Raw genomic sequence first — 21,647 nt, 5'->3', positions numbered from 1 at the left:
TAAAGTCTGTATATTCTTCCGGTGTATTTTATTCCACATGTTGACATATGATTTATTTGTATGGTTGAAGTAAAAATACTGAAGACATTGCTTTCCCTAGACTATTTATATATGGATTGGCTTGTTTTACCTCCCTAGAAAGCACTTCTTAGGAAACCAGCATGCATCAAGATAAATAAAGAAACAAGAGAGGAACTGCCTGGTAAGATCCATGAAGGCCCTGTAACTACAGTGCATTACCAGAACTTGATGGAAAATCAGGTAGGGAAATGGAGATATAGATGCTTATTGCCCATTTGTATCTCTTGTGAAGAAAATGTCTATTGAAAAATTTTAATTGGATCATCTTTTTATTGTAAGGGTTTAAATGTTCCTTCTATGTTGTGAATATATTTCCCTTATTAGACAGTAGACATATGTGAACTTCTCCCATTCTATAATTCTATAGACTATCATTTCACTTTATTAGTAGCATCATTTGTAGGCCCCAGATTTTAGTTTTGGAGTGGTCTAATTTATTGTTGTCTCACTTTTGGTATCATATCTCCTAGCCCTTGATTACATGGGGTCCTGAAGTTTTAGTCCTAGGTCTTCTAAGTATATTATAATTTTAGCTCTTAACTTTGAGGTCTGGATTCATCTTCAGTTGATTTTCATGAGAGAATTGAAGAAGGGGTCCACTTCAGTTATCTTAATACCATTTGTTAAAGAATGATTCTTTTCCCATTGAATTGTCCTGGCCCCCTTGTCAGATGTCAGTTCATTGTAAATGTGAGGGTTCATTTCTTACCCCTCATCTTTCTAATATTCTGTGTGTCTGTATGATTTACTTGTGAATTCATTTGTTGTTTGTTTTTAAACCAGCTGGCATTTTAATAGTGATTCTTGAGTCTGTTGATCCACTTGTGAGCTACAGCGTTGGAAATGTGCCTAGCGTGTGTTGTAAGTTTGTGTGAGCGCATGTGTGTGTGTGTGTGTGTGTGTGTGTGTGTGTGTGTGTGTGTTCAATGAGATTTCAGTATACTGCCCAAGCTGGTCTCAACTCGTGGGCTTTTGTTTATACCTTCAAAGTTCTGGGACTACAGATGGCCCATCAAATCCAGCAGTATTGTCAGAGAACAACATTGTCTCCCAGTCTGAACATGGGATATCTTTTCATGTATTTAGGTCTTTCATTTCTTTGAATAATGTTTTATACTTTTAAGTGCACAGTTTTGTACTGTATAAACATTCAATTAAATTTGAATACATTGCTCTGTTAGACTTGTTTGTAGAATCTGAAGTCTTATTGTTCTAAAGTTTTATTGTACATATATGATTTCTACTGGTAATAGCTACGTTTAGTGGTTCTTTGCATTTTTTTGTTGTTGTTGTTTTAATGTTTACTTTTTCTTTAGGACCTTGGCTGTGGGGAACTTTCATCTGTTGCGACAGATGAGGAGAGAGAAGATTTGTTTGTGGGTTACCAGCAGGATCTTCTTTCTGAAAACAAAGAAAAGACTCTCAGCAAAGTTCAGGTAAAGCAATAAAAGTAAACTTATGGTCTTGGGGAACAGATCTATAATGTTAGCTTCTTGGAAGACTGAAGCAGAAAGATTACAAGTTCAAAGTCAGTCTTGGATACAATGTGAGTTCAAGACCAACCTGAGCAATTTTGTGAGAACTTATCCTAAAATAAAAGGAGAATTGATTATGTAGTCCAGTGGTAGAGTATTTGTCTAGCATGTATGAAGCCCTGGTTTAGTCACCAGTAATGCAAAAAAAAAAGTGTGTTTTTTTTAAAAAAAAAAAACAACAACAACAACAACAACAAAACCTGTGACTTGAATTAGGGATTTATGGTGTATTTAGAATTGTTGATTCAGGTTATTTTAACATTGGACAAATACTAAGGTTTCACCTTTCTAGTTTTGTTTGATTATGATATTTAAGATTATTTTAGGACTCTTATGGAAAAATGTGGATTTTTGCTACCACCTAACAGTCTGTGTTTATTATCTATATTTCCTTTTAGAAAGTAAAATTCAAAAATCCATTATTTGTTGTGATAAAGGAAGATGAACAAAAGCAATTACATCTTCACAGCCGTCAGGCTGTTCTTCCAGAAGCCCAGGATTATCTTGTAGAAGTTCAAGACAACTGTCCAGGATCCCAGAGTGATGTGATTGATGTCTTTAATGTTGAGCCCAAAGCTTCAAGTGTTGAGCCTGAAGTTCCAGGCACTGAGCCAAACACCCAGGCCACTGGAACCGAGTTGAAGACCACCCAGCTGGAAAGCCAGGCTCTCAGGACAGAACCTGGGGACATTCTTGAAGCCCAGGCTGTTGAGCTAGATGGGAATACTGAGTTGGAAGCCCAGGATTTTCTACCCCCAAATCAGGCCTTTCTATCCAAAGACCAGGATTTTCTGCCCAAATGTCAAGACCAGGACTCTTTACACAAAGACCACCATGATCTCCCTAAATACTGGAATGTTCTACCTAAATGTCAGGACCAGCATTTTCTACCAGTAGACCAGGAATTTCTACCTAGAAACCAGGTTGGTTTACCTGAAGAACAGAGTCATCCACTCAAATATCAGAACCAGGATCTCCCACCTAAAGAACAGAGTTTCCTGCCTAGACACCAGTATATTTTACCTATGTATCAGAACAGAAGAGGTCCGCATGTTCTTCCTAAATGTCAGGACCATGATGTTCTTTCCCAAGACCAGAATAATCTGCACAAATGCCAGGAGCAGGATCTTCCACTCCAAAACCAGGTAAAACAGCAGGAATGGGGAACAATAAGATATAAGTGACTTTTGGTTTGTAATAGCACCTGCAGAGATTCTTCTCCAGTTGATTTGGAGATTCCTAGCTGGAAATGGCAGTTTCCTGACTAATTTTCAAACTCCAGGCTTCCTACAAAATGTTAAAGTATGTCAACAAAATGTTAAAGTAATGTCAGCAGTATATATATATCTGTGAGATTTGTGTGTAAAAAATAATTCTATATTAGGATAAATATTTCTGTCAGCCATCAACTGTTTTGGCAGCTGGAAGTTACAAAGAGGCATGGCCCACAAGTACCCAACTGTGTCTCTCAACACAGGTTCCAGGCCAGTTCTCTGCTAGAGACCATTTAGGGCCAGAGGAAGAAGGGGCTGTGTGGAGAGAACAGTACATACGGCTGAAGTTGGTCAAGTTCTCGCCCAAGCTGACAGTCTAAGCCAGTCTGTTGTTGTTAACTAAGCAATCAGTGCATTGTGTTTGTTCTTTTTAAAGCAAATATGATGAAGCCAGAATCAGTTCTGAAAGGTAGACCAGGAGAGAGGCACTTCCTCTGATGTCCATCAAGATCTCTGTGGGCACCATCAGGTCTCTGTCAGGAGCAAGGTAGAGCAGAGAAAGGACGGAGATTAGCAGAAACTTAACTCTTTGGGGTTTAGTTTGGATCTTGCAAAGATTCTCAGCTAAACTTGAGAACTGACAAAGCATGACTTCCTGCCATTATGTTTCATATTACTCCCTGTGGTTCTCAGCAAAGTCTTAACTGTTATTTCTATCATTCTATTCCTGCTGCATAATTTTTTTTTCTCTTTTAAGAAGTAAACTTTAAGGAGCCATTCTCTGACATGACAGATGGGCAAGGGAGAGAAATCTTTGCTCTGGCAAGTTATCAGTGCCTACCTCCCAAACCACAAGTGCCAAGATTTAATCAGAGACCAGACAGGGCAGATGGTATTAGTGGAACCTGTTCTAAGTCCTATTAGAATGGCACTCCGCGTTAAGAAGGATGTGTAAACCCTTAACAGTTCAATTCTTGCTCTTGTCTTTTTCTGTTCTATCTTGTACCTAGTGGTACAAATGACCCTGTTTTAGTAAACTGTTAGTCAATTAAATTCTCCCACTCAAAAGGCAGTTAGACTGTTTTAATTTACCAGGATTATTCTGTATTGCTGAATCCTACCACATTGTCACAAACTTATTGCCTCAACATGACGAATACGAAATAGTAGTAGACCTTAAGCTATTTAAGGTCTGATGAGTTTGTTAGACTCCCTTGTGTGTGGTTTAGGATTAAGAATTGAAATCTATAGAGTTGGATTAAAAATGTAGCATTGTCACTGGATCCAGAGCATCAAGATTTCCATAGAGTTCTCCTTGAAGCCTGCAAGATTCTGACTAGCTTATTACCCTAGCTAATTAATCATTATATTATTATTATTGCCATTATTACTGTTTTTGTTACCTTTTAGGACATGTTTCTCAAGCATCCCTCAACTTTGATGAAAGAAGAGAGAGAGGATGAGGAGTTACCTCTAGAGTGTCATCAGTATGCTCCACCTCAGATCCAGGACCAAGTCTTCCTTAGAGAACAGGTAGAGAGCATCTATAGAATGAGGGCCATATAGCTCCTGAAAAAGAAAAAAAAGACCGTTTATTAAGCTAGCTTGTATGTGGAATACATAAACAGAATAAGAGTAAAATGTCTAGGTATTTTGAGATGTACTAAAATAATCTTTGATTTACTGTAAAATACTCCTGAATAAAGTTAGAGAAGGTGCTGGAGAGATGGCTCAGGGGTTAAGAGCACTGGCTGTCTTCCAGAGGAACCAGGTTCAATTTCCAGCACCCACACTGTGGCTCACAACCTTCTATAGTTCCAGTTTAGTTCCAGGAGATCCAGTGTCCCCTTCTGACTTCTGAAGGCACCAGGCACACATGCAGTACTCAGTCAAACACACATGCCAAACACTTACACATATAAAGTAAAAAGTTGGAGAAGACAGCTGGGCGGTGGTGGAGCATGCCTTTGATCCTAGCACTCGGGAGGCAGAGGCAGGTGGATCTCTGTGAGTTTGAGGCCAGCCTGGGCTACCGAGTGAGTTCCAGGAAAGGCACAAAGCTACACAGAGAAACCCTGTCTCGAAAAAAAGCAACAAAAATAAATAAATAAATAAATAAAAAGTTGGAGAAGACGTAGATGAAAAAATAAACGTTGCTAGTAAGGGGACCATAAGGGATTCATTATACTGTTTTGTTCCTACTTCATTGTATGTTTGGAATTTTTTATCACACACACACACACACACACACACACACACACACACACACACACACACCCCTCTGTTCTGCTGTGACTCTAGGATTTTCTCCTATATTATAATGAGCCCATCCTTTCTGTTGAGACAGTTTTGTAGTTCCTTTTGATCAAGTATATCAGAAGGACTTCATCTTGGGAAAAATGGAAGATTGGAAGAGGAATTGCTTTGGAGGACTGTACACATGCTTAACACAGTATTTGAGACCTCGCCTGTCCCGGAGAATAAGTAGAGATGAATGTAGTGAAGAATGTGCTGCAAAGAACGAATTGCTTAGATTTGGGCCTGAGACTTGACAGGCAGTGCAGTAATCGCTTCAGACATGTAATGTTAAGGCCAATAGTAATGGGAAAGAACTCAAACAAACTGTCTTTTTGTTTGCCATTCTGATTGAAAACTACTTCAATCTTCATTGTAAGCTTCAACATAAGCTGCTGCTGTAGGTGTTATCCTCCTGTTTAGACAATTTATATTGATATTTATGTTGTTTTTTTAGTATAGGAGCTATGAGCAGGCATCATGTGATATGACAGATGAAAGATGGAGAAAGGAGTTATATCCAGAGTGCTACGGATGTGGTTTACATGAAATCCACAATCCAGGCTCTGCTAGCAAGCAGGTAGAGCAGAGTTTAGTAAGGTGTAAGCTGGGCTTTTTAGAGTTATGTTACTAACAAAGATGTTAATGTTATTATCTTTATTAATACTAACATTTTAAAAATGATAGCTTACCTTCATGAAGTATTAGCAATAGCCAAAATGTTTTTAGAAGCTTGTATGCATTCTAAATTCTTACTGAATTCTCACAATAACCTTGGAGATAGATACTGATATGATCCTTGTTTTATAGGTAAAATTTAAGATTGTTTTGCAGATGGTATTAAGATTGATAGTAACAAGAAATATTTCTACTTTTATGATATAACAGATCAGAACACTGACTTATTTAGATTACTTGGGGCTATTACTTAAGCCTGTAGTATTTTCACTATTATGTCACCATTTACACAAATTGATGTGTGTTTTAGAGCTTACATTTTAGGCAGCAGCCATCTGTTAATACATCTGAAAAGTGGCAAGAGGATTTACATCTTGGTGGTCATGAACATCTTCCACCCAGACACCAGAGAGACACATGCAGCAGGCGACAGGTATGTGTGCTATTACAGATAGCTTTAGCCTGAAAGTGGGGAGGCTGATCAAAAACCATGTCGCAGCGAGGCGGTGGTGGGGCATACCTTTAATCCCAGCACTCAATAGGCAGAGGCAGGTGGATCTCTGTGAGTTCAGGGCCAGCCTGGTCTACATAGTGAGTGGCAGAGGCAGGTGGATCTCTGTGAGTTCAGGGCCAGCCTGGTCTACATAGTGAGTGCTAGGACAGCCAGGGCTACACAGAGAAACCCTGTCTTGAAAAAACATAAACAAACTAACAACAAAAAAAGCACCCCACATTGCTGTGAAGATTGTTTTATTTCAGAGCTTGTGCTGGAACTTGTTAGGGTGGTGTTGAATTTTGGGGATATTGAATTAAGATCTCTAGTTTTTCAAGAAATGTCACAAGGCTTTGGTCTACTAAGATTTCTTAATGGCTCATCTGAAGTCTTATGTATTCCCTCTAAAATTCTATTCTCCAATGATTTCTCTTTGTGGTTTTATGTATTTTAGAATCAAAGGCTCTAGGTAGCTAGTAGTGTTAGGGTGCCTGAAAGAAATCAAGAAGTTTCCTCATGTCCTTGTTAAGGGAGTCAGAATGATATGAAGGAAAAGGCAGAAAGTAGGATGTGACCGAGGCTTCAGGACTGAGTTGTGGTTCTCTGGGGCTTTTCGCTTGGCCTGCAAGGTTGGCTTAAGGAGTACTGCCGTGGCTTCTTCAGCACTGGCATTGATAGTCTGAAGGGTGAGGCCCTTATCTGAGTTGGGTCTTTTGCATGTGTTTTTTCCTTGGCCTGGAGAGTCTCCCCCTTTTCCTTCATTGATTCTTTTCTCTGTTATGATTTAGGTGTAAAATGTCCCCAAGGCTCATTAGAAGGCTTGGCCCTATGGTGGTGCTATTGCAGAGTGACTGATCATGAAGATATTGGCCTCCTAAGTGGGCTCTTTAGGAGGTGGGGACTCTTGTAGAAGAACATCACTAGGTGTGTGCCTTGGAAGAATGTACCTTGTTCCCAGCCTCTGCCTGTCTTACACCAGTTTTTCCTGTCTACTGTGAAATGCATCATTTTGCTCCACTGCATGCTTCTACCATGATGGTCTGTCTTACAAATACATGATCCCTGAAACAACACAGGCATGGGTAAGCTGACACCTCTGAAACTAAGCCAAAACAAGTGGGTTTTTGTTTGTTTGTTTTTTGAGACAGGGTTTCTCTCTGTAGCCCTGGCTGTTCTAGTACTCACTGTGTAGACCAGGCTGGCTTCAAACTCACAGAGATCTGCCTGCCTCTGCCTCTTGAGTGCTGAGATTAAAGGTATGTGCCACCACCGCCCAGCCTGCCAAAACAAATCTTTAAAGCCTTCCTTAGTTTAGTTTCTCAGGCATTTTGTTGCTATGATGAAAAACCTGGCTTAACTCATTCCTCTTCATATTTTAGCTTAAATGGTCCTTGGAAAAGATTTCCCTGGCTACCTTATCAAAATTACAGATCTCCCATCCCGTGTGTGTGTGTGTGTGTGTGTGTGTGTGTGTGTGTGTGTGTGTGTGTGTGTTTTAATCTATCCTTGTGTTGTTTGTTTCCTTCTGAGTATAAAACAATTTGCAATTGTTTATTTACTTACACATGTTCCATTATTTATTTACTTATTTATTTATTTATTTATTTGTTTATTTAAGGTAAAGTCTCATAGTCCAGGCTGGGCTCCAACTTGGTATGTAATTGAGAATGACTTTGAATCCTTATCCTCCTACTTGTAGGCGAAAGTTTCTGTCTTGCCAGCAACTCCCAAATAAACACACTGAGACTTAATATTTTGGCGACTGGCTGGCATCTCCCCTGACTCCGCCCCTCTTCTTCCCATCATTCTCCTAGTTTGGTTGTCCCGCCTATAATTCACGCCTGGCTACAGGCCAATCAGCTTTTTATTAAACCAATCCAAGTGACAAATCTTCACAGTGTAGAAAAGGATTATTCCACAGCATCTAGTCAAACATTTGTTCAGTACCTGCCAACATTAGCCATTATTTAAGTACAGTCAGATACAGCTGCCAACATGACCTGGCACTCAGATATTCAGACAGTCTCAAAAGGAGACTGGTATGTAATCAGATGGTTATTGAGGAATATAATTTGTAATAGAGGGCATTCACAAAGCCTAGAAAAGAGGCACCTCTGACTGTCCAAGTCAGGGTGAAGTTTTGTGATGTGAATTTCTTCTTTTCATCCTACCATCACACAGGCCCTGAGAATCCTCAACCTTAGAACAATATTTCTCTTCTTGCATTTCTAGTCCAGCCTATTGGAGAAAACACGTTAGTAGTGCTGATGAATACTAATTCATACTTAGGGTTTCTAAGCATTGAAACCTAGCATTTTTCTTGTTGCAACACCATACTCTCTCTCTCTCTCTTTTTTTTTTTTTCCTTTTGGTTTTTCGAGACAGGGTTTCTCCGTGTAGTTTTGGTGCCTGTCCTGGAACTCGCTCTGTAGACCAGGCTGGCCTCGAACTCACAGAGATCTGCCTGCCTCTGCCTCCTGAGTGCTGGGATTAAAGGCGTGAGCCACCACTGCCCGGCAGCAACACCATACTATAATTCCTTATTTCTCAAGTTTTATATATTATTTGTGTGTCTGTGTCTGTGTTTGCTATCTGTCTTTCTGTCTGGGTGTGTGGAGGTCAGAGAACAACTTGGTAGAAATGATTTTCTCCTTGTAAATGTGGGGAATGAACTTGGGACACTGGGCTTTTGTGGCAAGAACTATTAACTGATGAGCTATCATCTCTCTGATCTCAAACTCTCACACTTTTGTAAAGAAAATCAAAAGCTGGGCATACATCTTTAATCACAGCAATTGAGGCACGGGCAGGTGAATCTCTGAGAGTTTGAAGCCAGCTTGGTCTACATGGTAATACTCTGTCTCAAAAAAGAAAGAGTGTGGGGGGGAGAAAAGAGGACAGGGGTGGGGGATAGAAAATCAAAGCTTTCACACTGTCACTGCTATTACTAGTTATAGATATTAATTTATTATATTACCTATTCTTACTATATTCGAGGAAGAGTAGTTTCTTTTTTGGGGTATATTCTACATTCCCTCATTTTTTCCTGTAGACTCTTGTGCCATTAATTATTCTATATTATGAATGTTTCAAAAATACTTCCCTTGTATGGATGTTTTCAAGTGTTTTCCATTTAAACAAACAAACAAACAAAAATTCCAAAACTCCTTTGGACCTGAGAGATACAGATCATTGGTTAAGAGCTTGCCCAGTATTCACAAGGGGCCCTGGCTTCCTTCCCCAGCACCACAAAAACAAAATGAAAAAATGACTCCTCTTGAGTTCTGTAGACAGTGGTTTTGAAGATACATGATTCTTCATGATACTCCTATTTTTTTTTAACCTAATTGTGATCTGCAAATGATTTTACATGGTTATCATAGTCAGTTATTTAAAAAGAATAATCAGTAATAACTAGTTCCTTTTTATCTTCCACAACTTAGACATATTGGCAGTTTCTCAGTTGCCTATATTTTGATTACTGTCCTCACTAATACCCTTGAACTTAAATACTGCTTAGAAGGTCCCGGGTCCATTCTTGTTAATAAATCAATGGATACTTGACTTCTTATATGCTGCTGATTTTCTGCAACATTTGAAATAGTAAACTGCTTGTTTCTGAAACCTTTTCTCTGTGCATAGTCAGTTTCCAGATTCACTGCTAAAATTCTGGTCACTTTTTCTGAGCCTTCCTGCTTACTGAATTTGTTTCCTGTTAGTGTGTTGTCTTTTTTTAAATTATTAAACAGCCACCACCTTCTCCCCCCCCACCCCCCCCACCCCTCTCTCTCTCTCTCTCTCATTTACTTCTATGACTTCAGCTACCAGATTACTTTGAAATCTGTCTTGGAATACCCAGTGACCATCTGAACTCCTATTCTACAGGTGCCTCAAATTGAAGATGTTCTGAGTGTTCACTCTGGAACAGTTCCTTTACCCATGTTATTGTGCAAGCTGTAATCCTAGGGATTATTTTTGTATCCCCTCTGTTCCTTCATCTTAGATCCTTTTTCAATTAAAAAAAATTTATTATTACTGTGTGTTTATGGCACGATGTAAATGTGAGTACACATTCCATGGAGTGTGTGTGGCGGTCAGAGACAGTTTTGTGGAGTCAATTGTCACCATTAGCTTCACTTGTCACCTTGACCCACCTGAGAAGAGGGAACCTCAGTTGAGGAATTGCCTCCATCAGAAAGTCCTGTGGCATGTCTGAGGGGAATTTTCTTCTTGCTAATTGATGTAGGAGGGTTCAGCCCACTGTGGGTGATGCTATCCATGGGCGGATGGGCCTGGGCTGTATAAGGTAGGTAGATAAGCATGCCAGGAGAGGCAGGCCAGTAAGCAGCATTCCTCCATGGTCTCTGCTTCAGCTTCTGCTTTTAGGTGCCTGCCTTAGCTTCCCTCAGTGATGGACCATAAGCTGTAAGACAAATTCTTCCTTCCCTAAGTTGCTTTTGGTCAGTGTTTATCATAGCAGTGGAGAACCAAATTAGAATAGTGGGCTGTGTCCGTCTACAGTTCCTTGAGTTCCAGGAATCAAACTCAGGTCTCCAGGCTTGTGCAGCAAACACCTTTACCTGCTAGGTTGTCTTGCCCTCTTAGATCCTCTTGATAAGGCAGATTGGGGCAGTTTCACATTCAACTTTTCTCTTTGTATTCTTGTTGCCATTATTTTAGCTCAGACCTTTGCCATTCCTTAATTGGTCTTTTAGTCAACTTCCAGGGTCTACCTCCACTTCGTCTGATCTAGGAAACTGACTTCCTGTCTTTGACTTTTCTGTTTCATTTCAATTTATCTTTACAATACAATTAGACAGAACCTGTTATTTACAGATGCCAGTTTAATTTTTAGTGCCCCCAAATTGATCAGTTAGGAGAATTCATTTTAATAAATTTTCAATGCAAAGTTTTAAATACAGAAAGTATTGATAGCATAAAGATCAGTCACCTTTCCATTTTCTATTCCCTCAGCCTTTCCTTTTCTCCAGATATATCTACTATCAACAGTTTAAAGTTCATCAGTCTAGCCGGGCGGTGGTGGCGCACACCTTTAATCCCAGCACTCGGGAGGCAGAGGCAGGCGGATCTCTGTGAGTTCGAGGCCAGCCTGGTCTACAGTGCGAGATCCAGGAAAGGCGCAAAGCTACACAGAGAAACCCTGTCTCGAAAAACCAAAAAAAAAAAAAAAAGTTCATCAGTCTAGACCACCTAATGTCTACACACATGCATATGTGCTTACATACAAATCAATTCTGACTGGATTGTATGTCACATTATTTTTATATAATGACATTGTAGTCTTATATTGATTGTTCTGCAGCTGACTTCTTAAACTTCATATATTAAACTGTGATAATAAATTGATTTTTATGAGTAGTAAAGAAATGCAAATATTTAGGTATATTTATACCCTCTTGGAGGTATTTCTAGCTCCTTGTGTCTCTGACTTCTATTACATTTACCCACTGGAAGCCAGTGGCACTGCTCCAAACCCACCCCCTGCCCCAGACTATAACAAACAGAAATTCTGTAGGCAATGTCAAAAGTTCCTAGAAGGTAATTTTATCCATAGACTGATTTTAAAATGAAAAAAATCTTTAAAAATGAATATGGGGAAGAAAAAATGAAATATAAAGAAGTAATTCTGTGTTTCTTGTAATGTATGATGAAAACCTTGTAGAACTTTTAAAACAAAATGTTGGGATATACAAATGTAATCCATAGATAAATTCTTGTAGAACATTTCAGCACTAGAAATATACAGAAAGGCTGAGGATGTTAGTAGAGTGCTTGATTGATTAGTCCACGTAAAAGCCCGTGGTTTGATCCCCAGCTCTGCACAAACTGGGCAAAGTGTTGCAGGCAGCTCCACCACTGGCAAGCTGGAGGCAGGAGGACCGATCTGTAGGCTCTTCCTCTGCCACATACATAGCACATTTGAGGCCAGCTTGGATCCATGGAACTAACCCTCCCTTAGACCCCACAAAAATAAGGAATCAGAAGAAGTAGGAAAAGTCCCCTATTAAGGCCTTCTTGAAATCCTAATTCTCTCTCCAATATTAATCATGTTAATGTATGTGTTTTGTAGTCATCTTATAAAGCATTTATGTACATCTGGATGTAGGTGCATTTAAAAACTTGTGGTAAAGGCTTGGTGAGATGGCTCACAAGTTAAGGACATTTTGCTATCAAGCCTGTGATCTCCCTGAGTTGGATCTTGGGTACTTACACGGTGGAAGGAGAGAACTAACTCCTGAATGTTGTCCTCTGCCTTCCACACATGTTCTGTGGCATGCTAGTCTAACCCCATAATAAATGAATGTTTAAATATTTTTAAATTGTGGTAAATACAAAATTTACTATTTAAATCATTTTATTTACAATATAAATATATTTTTTAAATTTTGAAACAGAGTCTCCATATATAGCCCAGATTGGTCTTGGACATGAAATCTTGTCTTAGTCTCTAAGTATTAGGATTATAATACTTGGTCACCACTCAGGTCATTTTAAACATTTTCAAATATACCCTCTAGTGGCATAAGTACCTTCATGTTGTTATACAGCCTGTCACCGTCTGTCTCTAGAACTTTTTCTAACCTTACAAATCTGAAACTAAATCCGGAACTCTATACCAATTAAATAAAAGCCTCTCACTCCCTCCTCCTTCACCGTCCTACTTCCAGTCTCTGAGTCTGATGGCTTTAAGTACCTCATGGTGTGGCTTCCTACAGTATTTGTCCTCTTGTGACTGTCCTGCTTCACTTAGCATAATGCTATAGCATAGTACAGTATTTTCACTTTAAAGTCTTTAATAGTGTGTGTGTGTGTGTGTGTGTGTGTGTGTGTGTGTGTTGCATTCTGTTTATTCATTCATCCATTGATGGACACTTGGTTTGTTTCCTGCTTAATGCTGTCATGAACAAGAGTATATAACAGTGAAGTGTCTGTGCTGCTGAAGGCAATAACTAGAGAGACAGTGATGGGAGAAGGCTTTATTGGTAACAAGCTAGCAAGTGTGAGGTGGAAGGCTTTCACACCCAAGTTCCATCTTGTCAGAGGTCACAGGTTAGAAAGCTTACATGGTGCTTCTGGGAGTCTGACTTTAGCTACAGTCAGGTGAGCACTGGACTGATGATTAATGCTTTTGTGTGTTTGTGCTGGGAAACCCAGGGCCTCACGCATGCTAGGCAAGTATTCTACCGTGGGGCTCTACCCCTAGCTTGACAATTAATTCTTGTTGTAATTGTGTTGACGTGATTTTGATGCTTTCCATAGGTCACCAGGAATACCAGGCATTCCTCGTTCCTGTAAACCGAATGCTAATGAATAGGAAGTCATCCTGCTAGCGGCTTTCTTGGATATTTTCCCTTATTTTTCTTTTTAGGCAGGGCTGACTTCAGTGTTAATTATTTGGAAAATGGGTCATAAAAGAGCAAGGCAAAACAGAAACAGTGAAAAATCTATCTGCTCTACTGTTAGGATATGAGTTAAGCCATTCAGTTTCAGTTAACAGACTTCAGTGTATGAGTGACTCAATTGATCTGTCAGTTTTGTGTCTATAGAACTTCTGGTATCTGGGATAATAACTTAAAGGGGGAAAGATTTATTTTGGTTCATGATTTTGAAAGGGTCACTCTATGGTTGCTTGGTTCCAAGTTCTTGAACAGAAAGAACATCACTGTGGCAGAAATATGTGGAAGAAAGGGGTGTTCAAGTCATGGTAGATGGAAAGAGAAGAAGGGACTGGAGACCCAGTATAACCTTGAAAGTCACACTCCCAATGAGCTACTTCCTCCAAGTAGGCCCTACCTCATAAGCTTCCCAAAGCCTACCCAAATAGCACCAACAGCTGGGACTAGTATATGAACATATGGGGGGCATAGTTCATATTCTAAGCATATCAGATTTGAAGATTCCTCCCATTTCCTTTGTTACCTTTTTACTCTGAGAGTGTCCATTTGTATGCAAGTATTAATGTAGTCCAATTCATTTTTTCTAATGTTACCTATATTTTTAGTATCATATTCAAGAAATTGCCAGATCTGGTGTTAAATAGCTTTCCCCTTGTCTAGGCATTCTATAGTTTACTTTTTATGTATACATCTCTTGATCTGATTAATTTTGAGTTAATTTTTGTAGATGGTTTATGCTAAGGGCTGACCTTCATTTTTTTTGCATGTGAATGTCCATTTCCCCAATACTATTTGTTGAAGAGACTATCTTTTCCCCAGTGAATGGTCTTGGTTTCCTTTTTTAGAGCATTTGACCATATGAACCAGGGCTTATTTATAGTCATTTAGTTAATATACATATTATATTTGTTTTAGATATTTCCATTTAAAGGTCCTGATTTAATTTATAAGGTTTGGGTTGGGGATATAACTCATCAGCAGCAGTAGAGTGTTTGCTTCTCATGCACAAGCCCCCAGGTTTTAACTCTAGCACCACAAAAAGAAAATATATGTGGTTGATCCCTTAATATTGATCTCAGCTAGCATCATCATAACTCAAACCTAAATAAAATTTATCTAACATGTATTTTCTCTGTAAGGCATATCACAACAACACCCCACCCCCATGTGCACACATGTATGTATTGTGCTAGGAATTGAATCCACACCATAACTTTTCTATGCTTGGGAAGGATAATATATCAGCAATGTGCTATGGGGAGGAGGTCATCTTAAACAGAGACATCACCAACAAAAAGCACAAAAACACATCAAGTTTGTCACCAAGTAGATTGTAGAAAGGATGCTTGTTTATGGTATGAGAGTGGAAACAAAGAGAATCCAGCTGGCAGCATGCATTTTTTTTTGTTACTCAAATCTTTCATATCTTTGCATGTCTGCCAAGGACTACATAAGCACTGTGAGTGTTGGGGTTACATATAGATGTGAACAAGTAGGCAAGTTTGTAAATATGATGGTGAGTACAAATACTAAAGATTAATTAATGTACAGTTCAGTAATCTTTGAGTGTTCACAGGGTGGGCAAACCTTACCACAGTCAGTATAAGAACATTTTCATCACCTCCAAAAAATCCTGTTGGCAGGAGCAGTCTAGTTCATTAGTCCTGCTTCTAGTACTAAAGATAAATAACTTTAAAAGTAGAAATTATTACTTGACATAAAATGTCCAGGTTCGCGTACCAACCAACATAATTTTTCTAGAAGATACAGTAGGTAATGAGCCCAGTTTCTGCCATGCCTTACCAGTTAAGGAAGAGTCAGTGGACAGACACACCTAGAGGAGTCACAGAACTTGAGCAGTTTTGTCACTTGTTGTAAATTGGACTTTGTAGCAGGTGTTTGAGGAGTATCGATCAGGACTGAGCACTGAATACTACGCTCTACTGGCATTTCAGTCTGGAGTGGATCAAGAAGAAGACAAGAAAGAGGTATGCAGTGGTGCTGCTTCTGAATTCTGTGTGAATTTGGAAGCAGTTCACTAGTTTAACTCATTAAAACAACAGAAATTCTGGGGCTGGAGAGATGACTCAGCCGGTATGTGCTGCCCTTTGAGAGAACTAAGTTCAGTTCTCAGCCCCTAAATGGGTACTCATAATCATCTATATTTCCATTCCCAGGGGAATCTGATACCTTCTGGCCTCTGCAGGCATTGTATGCAGATGGCACACAGGCCTACATTACAGGCCAAATACTCTGCTAACAGGCACAAGAGACATGAAAGATTTGAGTAACCCAAAATGCATTCTGACAGCTGGACTGTTTCAGCTCTCATATCACAAACAAGCAGCTTTTTGCAATCTACTTGGTGCCGTATTTGATGCATTTTTTTGTGCTTTCTAAAAAGTTGGTGATTTCTCTGGTTAAGATACTCCCTCAACTATCCTGCTAATGTACTCTCTCTCCTAAGCATAGAAAGGTTGTAGTGTGGATTCAGCTCCTAGCACAAGTTGTAGAAGGAGGGGAAGGCTATTGTGTACCTTACAGAGAAAATACATGTGTTAAATAAAATAAAAATAAAAAAATATTAAAAGAAAAATTAGGGAGCTGGAAAGGTGGCTCAGTGCTTCAGGGCACTGACTGCTCTTCCAGAGGACCTGGGTTCAATTCCCAGCACCCACATGGTGACTCACAACCATCTGTAACTCCAGTCCTAGAGGATCTGACTCCTCTGTGGACACTGCACATACATGGTGCCCAGTTATACAGGCAGGCAAAACATCCATACACATAAAAATAAATATTAAAAAAAAGGAAAGAACAAAAAAAAACCCCACAAATTCCAAAGATGTTAAGACATTATAATATGCTTAACTTCTCTTTTAAACTCCTAGGACTTAAGGTGCACTTGTGTGAAGTCAAAGATTTGATCCAAGTGAATTTCTCTAGCTGTATATATTTGCCACTATAACTTACTTAAAGGAATACTTTAAATGTATGGCTTCCTTCCCCTTCAATTAAAAAGTACTCTAACAGTTTTAAATCCTAGCCATGTGCCGGTGTCAGATGAGAAAAGAAACATTTTTGATGCATCTTTAATAATGAGAGTCATTCTTCAGATTAAGGTTCTTTTACCAGACAAGTCATATACTGACCTAGTGTATGTATAGATAAGTTATCCCTTTTGAGTAGCTGGTGTCCTTGAAAGAGAGTATGTAAAGCCAGAAGTAAACAGATCAGGCACAGTATAGTAGCACTTGCTTTTATTATGCTCATTCTGTTTATGAGCATGATACCCTGATATACTTCATCCCTTCTGCACTTCTCATCATCATATGTGGCTAGGCTTTGTGATGTGATTTTAGTCTTTACAAGTTAAATGGAGTATTGTTCTATTATAAAATGCCTCCCTTTTTTTCTCTGCGGCCCTGCTTTTATGATACTGCTTGAGAACACAGAGTAAATATAGTATGTACCTTATTGTGTCAAATATAACAATTTCCTAGGTACTATTGACAAGTGGACTACACTAAGGGCAAACTAATACACTGTTTTTTCTTCAGATGATGTTAACTGTTTCAGCTTTTACTAAGGGTAAACTAAATTTGCACTTTCACTGGTTTGTCTATTAACAAAGTAGCTATGTATTTGAAAACTTAATTTTCTTACTGTGTGTACTGTTGTTGATACAGAGGAAGTTAATGACTTTACCACATGTACCCTCATTATCTGATAGTTTTCTTCTCTTTAGAATAAGAATTTGTCCTTCTTTACAAAGTTGTCTGTGAACAGGCTAGATAATTCTAACTTCTTTCCTTTAGCGTCAAAAGCAATACCTGAGACACAGGAGGCTTTTCATGGACATTGAGAGAGAACAAGTGAAGGAACAAAACAGACAAAGGGAGCGAAAGAAAAGAATTGAAAAGTGAGTCCTTTGATTCTCGTTCCTAAGTGACAGTTAAGCTAATGCAATGCTTGCTAGGACTGAGGGCTAGAAATCATCAGGTTTGGGCTTGGGGTATAGCTCAGTGGTAAACACATCCTTAGTGTTCCTGGTACTCTAGGTTCAATCGCCAGCTACCACACCACTCACTACCCCAAAAGAAAAAAAAAGGAGAGGATGAGGAATAATCAGGCAATAATTTTGTGGTTTTGCCTTCTGAGCTTGGAAATAGTCATTTTGATCTAGATAAAGAATTAAAGATGTAAGTAGTAAGTAAGTTATACATATATTTCATATATGTGTATATATTGTTTTTCTTTCTCTCTCTCTCTTTTTTTTTTTTTTTTTTTGGTTTTTTTTTTTTTTTTTTGAGACAGGGTTTCTCTGTGTAGCTTTGCGCCTTTTCCTGGATCTCGCTCTGTAGACCAGGCTGGCCTTGAACTCACAAAGATCCACCTGCCTCTGCCTCCCGAGTGCTGGGATTAAAGGCGTGCGCCACCACCGCCCGGCTCTCTCTTTTTTTTTAAAGACAGAATCTCACTTTGTAGGTACTCACTATCGAGACCAAGTTAACGTCAGACTTGTAGGCATTTCCCTGCATCTGTCTCCCAGGTGCTAGGCTTGTAGGTGCACTACCGTGTCTTCCTGGTTTGATTTTTTTTTTTTATAGACTTAATTTTTTTAGACTAGTTTTTAGTTCATAGCAAAATTGAGCAATAGAGGTCCCATATACCTCCTGCCTCCAGACATGCACAGTTTTCCCACTAGTTCATTTTGTTACAGTTGATGAGCCTACATCAGCACACTATTACCCAGAGTTCATGACATGCTTTAAGATTCATTCTTGGTGTTGTATATTCAAGTATATAGTAATGAAATGTGTTCACACATATCATACAGATTATTATTTCCATTGCCTTGGAAACCTGTGCTGTGCCATTTCCTCCCTCTCAAGCCCCTCACCCCTGGCAACAGCTTACCTCTCCTCTGGCTCTGTCAAGGTTAGTTTCTTACAGCTATTGATATGCACTTAAGGTTCTTTCATTGCCTTTTCATGGGTTGATAGCTGTTTCTTTTTAAAATGGGGTGTGTGTGTGTGTGTGTGTAGGGCACTCATGCATATAGAGGTCAGATAGGCAATTTGTGAGAGTCAGTTTTCTTGCGTCCTAAGGATCAAACTCAGATTGTCAAGCTTGGTAGCAAACACCTTTACTGGCTGAGCCAACTTGTTGGCCATTTAAATAGCTGTTTTAAAAATATATATAATAAAAAAATCAAATAATAATCTTCCCTCTTGATGTATCTCTGTTTTAAGTTATCCTTTGACCTGCTGAAGGACATCTTTGTTGCTCATAAGATTTGGCAGTTTTGAATAAAGGTACTCTAACTACTGTGTGAATTTTTCTGAGGACTTAAATTACTGGTTCATTTGGGTAAATATGAAGGAGTGTGATTTCCAGATCATATGCAGAGTCAGCATTTGGTGTTGTCAGTGTTTGTGGTCTGGTCATTCTAATCAGTTTGTGTTGGAACAGTGGTATCTCACTGTTCTGACTTTCAGTTTCCTGATGCTCTGTGCATGTAGTATCTTCTCATATGTTCACTTGCCGTCTGGATATCTTCTTTGGTGCTATGTTTATTCAGATCTGTTGCCTATTTTGTAATTTGGTCATTTGTTTCTATTTTTGAAGTTTATAGTTTTACTAACTTATTTCATACAATATATTTTGATCATATTTTTTCCTCTCTTCAACTCCCCACAGATTCTCCCCACCTCCCTATCCACCCAACTTTATGTTCTTTTCTCTCTCAAAACAAACAAACTTAAAAAATCAAAACAAACTAAAAAACAAAACTAATAAAACACATATACACAAAACAAAACAAAGTGTACAAAAATCCATGGAGTCTGTTTTGTGTTGGTCAACTACTCCCGAGCGTGAGGCCTGCTCTTGAGTATGGTTGATACACCCAGTGAGACTCCATTTGAAAAAACTTGTTTTTCCTTTCCTATCAGGTATCAGTTGCAAATAGCTTCTTAGTTGGGGGTGGGACTTTGTGTCAGTGTCCCCTGCTTGGTTATGGGATTTTCTGGTTTGAACCTGTGCAGATCCTGTGCATGCTTTCATAGTCTCTGTGAGTTCCTGTGTGTATCAGCCTTGAAGCTGGAAAATGCTCTTTCCTTACAGTCATCCCCCACCTCTGGCTGTCTCTTAGGATCTTTCTGCCTCTTCTTCATATAGACTTCTGAGCCTTGAGGGGAAGGGTTTGGTAAAGACATCCTGTTTAGGGCTGACTGTTCCAAAGTCTCTCACTCTCTGCACATTGTCCAGTTTTGGATCTCCATGTTAATTCTCATCTATTACAGGAAGAGTCTTCTCTGATGAGGGCTGAGTGATGTATGTCTATAGGTGTAACAGTATGTCATTAGGAATCATTTTATTGCTTTGTTCCTTTAGCAGGATAGTAGTACTAGGTTTTCCTCCAGGCTCATGACCTGTCTAGCCTCAGGTTCTTGGCCACTTTAGCAGAGTCGGGTATGGGTTCTCTCTTGTGGAGTGGGCCTTGAAACCAATCAAAAGGTGGTCAGTTACTCCCATCACAGCTGTGCCACTGTGGCATCGGTGTAGCTTGTGAGCAGGCCTCTGTTGTGGACAAGAAAGTTTGTAGCTGGGTGATGTTGTGTACTTTTCTAGTAGCATGCCTAGTGCCTTCCAGCGCCATGTGCAAGTCAGCGCCATGTGCAAGTCAGGAGAGGTGATTCTCCATTTTCAATGGCTTTGTTTCCTTGTTTTGACTTTAAGAGTTTTTATGTATATGTTGAGTACAAGGTCTTTGTAAAATCGTTTTAAATACTTTCTTTCAGTCTCTGTCATGTCTTTTTATTCTTTTGACAATGCCTTTTCCAGAGCAGAAGATTTTAATGATCTAGCTTTTTCATGGATTAATTTTGCCATATCTAAATCATATAGCTTTGTCTGTTCTAGTATCTTCTAGGAGCTATGTGGTTTTTATGTTTGGTTCTATAAGCCACTTTGAGAGTTTTTTTTTTTTTTTTTTTTTTTTTTAAAGATTTATTTATTAATTATGTATACAATGAGTGTTCAGTCTGCAGGCCAGAAGAGGGCACCAGATCTCGTTGTAGATGGTTGTGAGCCACCATGTGGTTGCTGGGAATTGAACTCAGGACCTCTAGAAGAAGAGCCAGTGCTCTTAACCTCTGAGCCATCTCTCCAGCCCCTTTGAGAGTTTTTTGTTTTTGCTTTTTAAGACAAAGCCCAGGCTGGCCTGGAACTCAGTGTATCTGAGAATGATCCCAGCCTGCTGTCCCCCCTCCCCTCTCAGTGCTCAGATTACAGTTCTTGATCCCACCATGCCTGGTTTAGAGGTGGGGTTTTGTTGTTGCTTGTTTGTGGTTTTGAACATAGGATCTTGCAGTATAGTCCAGATTGCTCTTGAACTCAATAGTCTTTCTGTTTTAGCCACTGAAGCTCTGGGATTATAGATAAGTGCTATCATGCCTGGCTGCATATTTTGAGTTACATTTTTATAAGAAATACAAGGTCTTTGTTTAAAGTAATTTTTTTTTTGGATGAAGATACTCAGATTTCCCCAGCACCATTATTGAAAAGACTATCTTTTCTTCATTATGTTGCCTTTGCTCCTTCTTGAAAGGTCAGTTGATTGTATTTATATACTTCTGTGTCTTCAGCCCTCCTTCATTTTTCTCCTCTTATGTTGTAACTTTACAATAGGTACCTACAAGAGGTGTCTTTTTTATCTCTTCACAAACTTTAGAATTAGTGTATCTGTGTCCATAGGATCACTTGCTAAATTATACTGGAATTCCATGCTCTGTAGACAAGGCTGGGAGAACTAGCATGTCTGTAGTACTTAGCTTTATAATTTTTCATGATTTTTAAAATTAATTTATTTATTTTGTGTGTGTTTTGTTTACATGTATGTCTCTGTACCACATGCATGCATGACTGT

The 21,647-nt window shown here is 39.1% G+C and overlaps 1 protein-coding gene across 4 annotated transcripts in view; it reads left to right on the top strand.

Moving 5' to 3' along the window:
• Ccdc15 (coiled-coil domain containing 15) overlaps positions 1-21,647 on the top strand; it is a 68,293-nt gene that overhangs the window by 25,553 nt on the left and 21,093 nt on the right. For 3 of the 4 annotated variants that reach the window (XM_052756677.1, XM_052756658.1, XM_052756688.1), the window contains 7 exons: positions 139-261; positions 1,398-1,517; positions 2,015-2,761; positions 4,241-4,363; positions 6,114-6,236; positions 15,607-15,702; positions 17,533-17,636. In XM_052756677.1, the coding sequence (XP_052612637.1) occupies positions 139-261; positions 1,398-1,517; positions 2,015-2,761; positions 4,241-4,363; positions 6,114-6,236; positions 15,607-15,702; positions 17,533-17,636 (1,436 nt within the window). The remainder of the gene's footprint in view (positions 1-138; positions 262-1,397; positions 1,518-2,014; positions 2,762-4,240; positions 4,364-6,113; positions 6,237-15,606; positions 15,703-17,532; positions 17,637-21,647) is intronic. The other variant, XM_052756668.1, reaches the window with a different exon arrangement.

Source organism: Peromyscus californicus, unplaced genomic scaffold (genome assembly GCF_007827085.1).
Source record: "Peromyscus californicus insignis strain IS unplaced genomic scaffold, ASM782708v3 Scaffold_11__1_contigs__length_118956290, whole genome shotgun sequence".
NCBI classification, from domain to species: Eukaryota; Metazoa; Chordata; class Mammalia; order Rodentia; family Cricetidae; genus Peromyscus; species Peromyscus californicus.
Note: the sequence above shows the minus strand (reverse complement) of the source record. Positions and strands in the feature narration are given on the sequence as shown.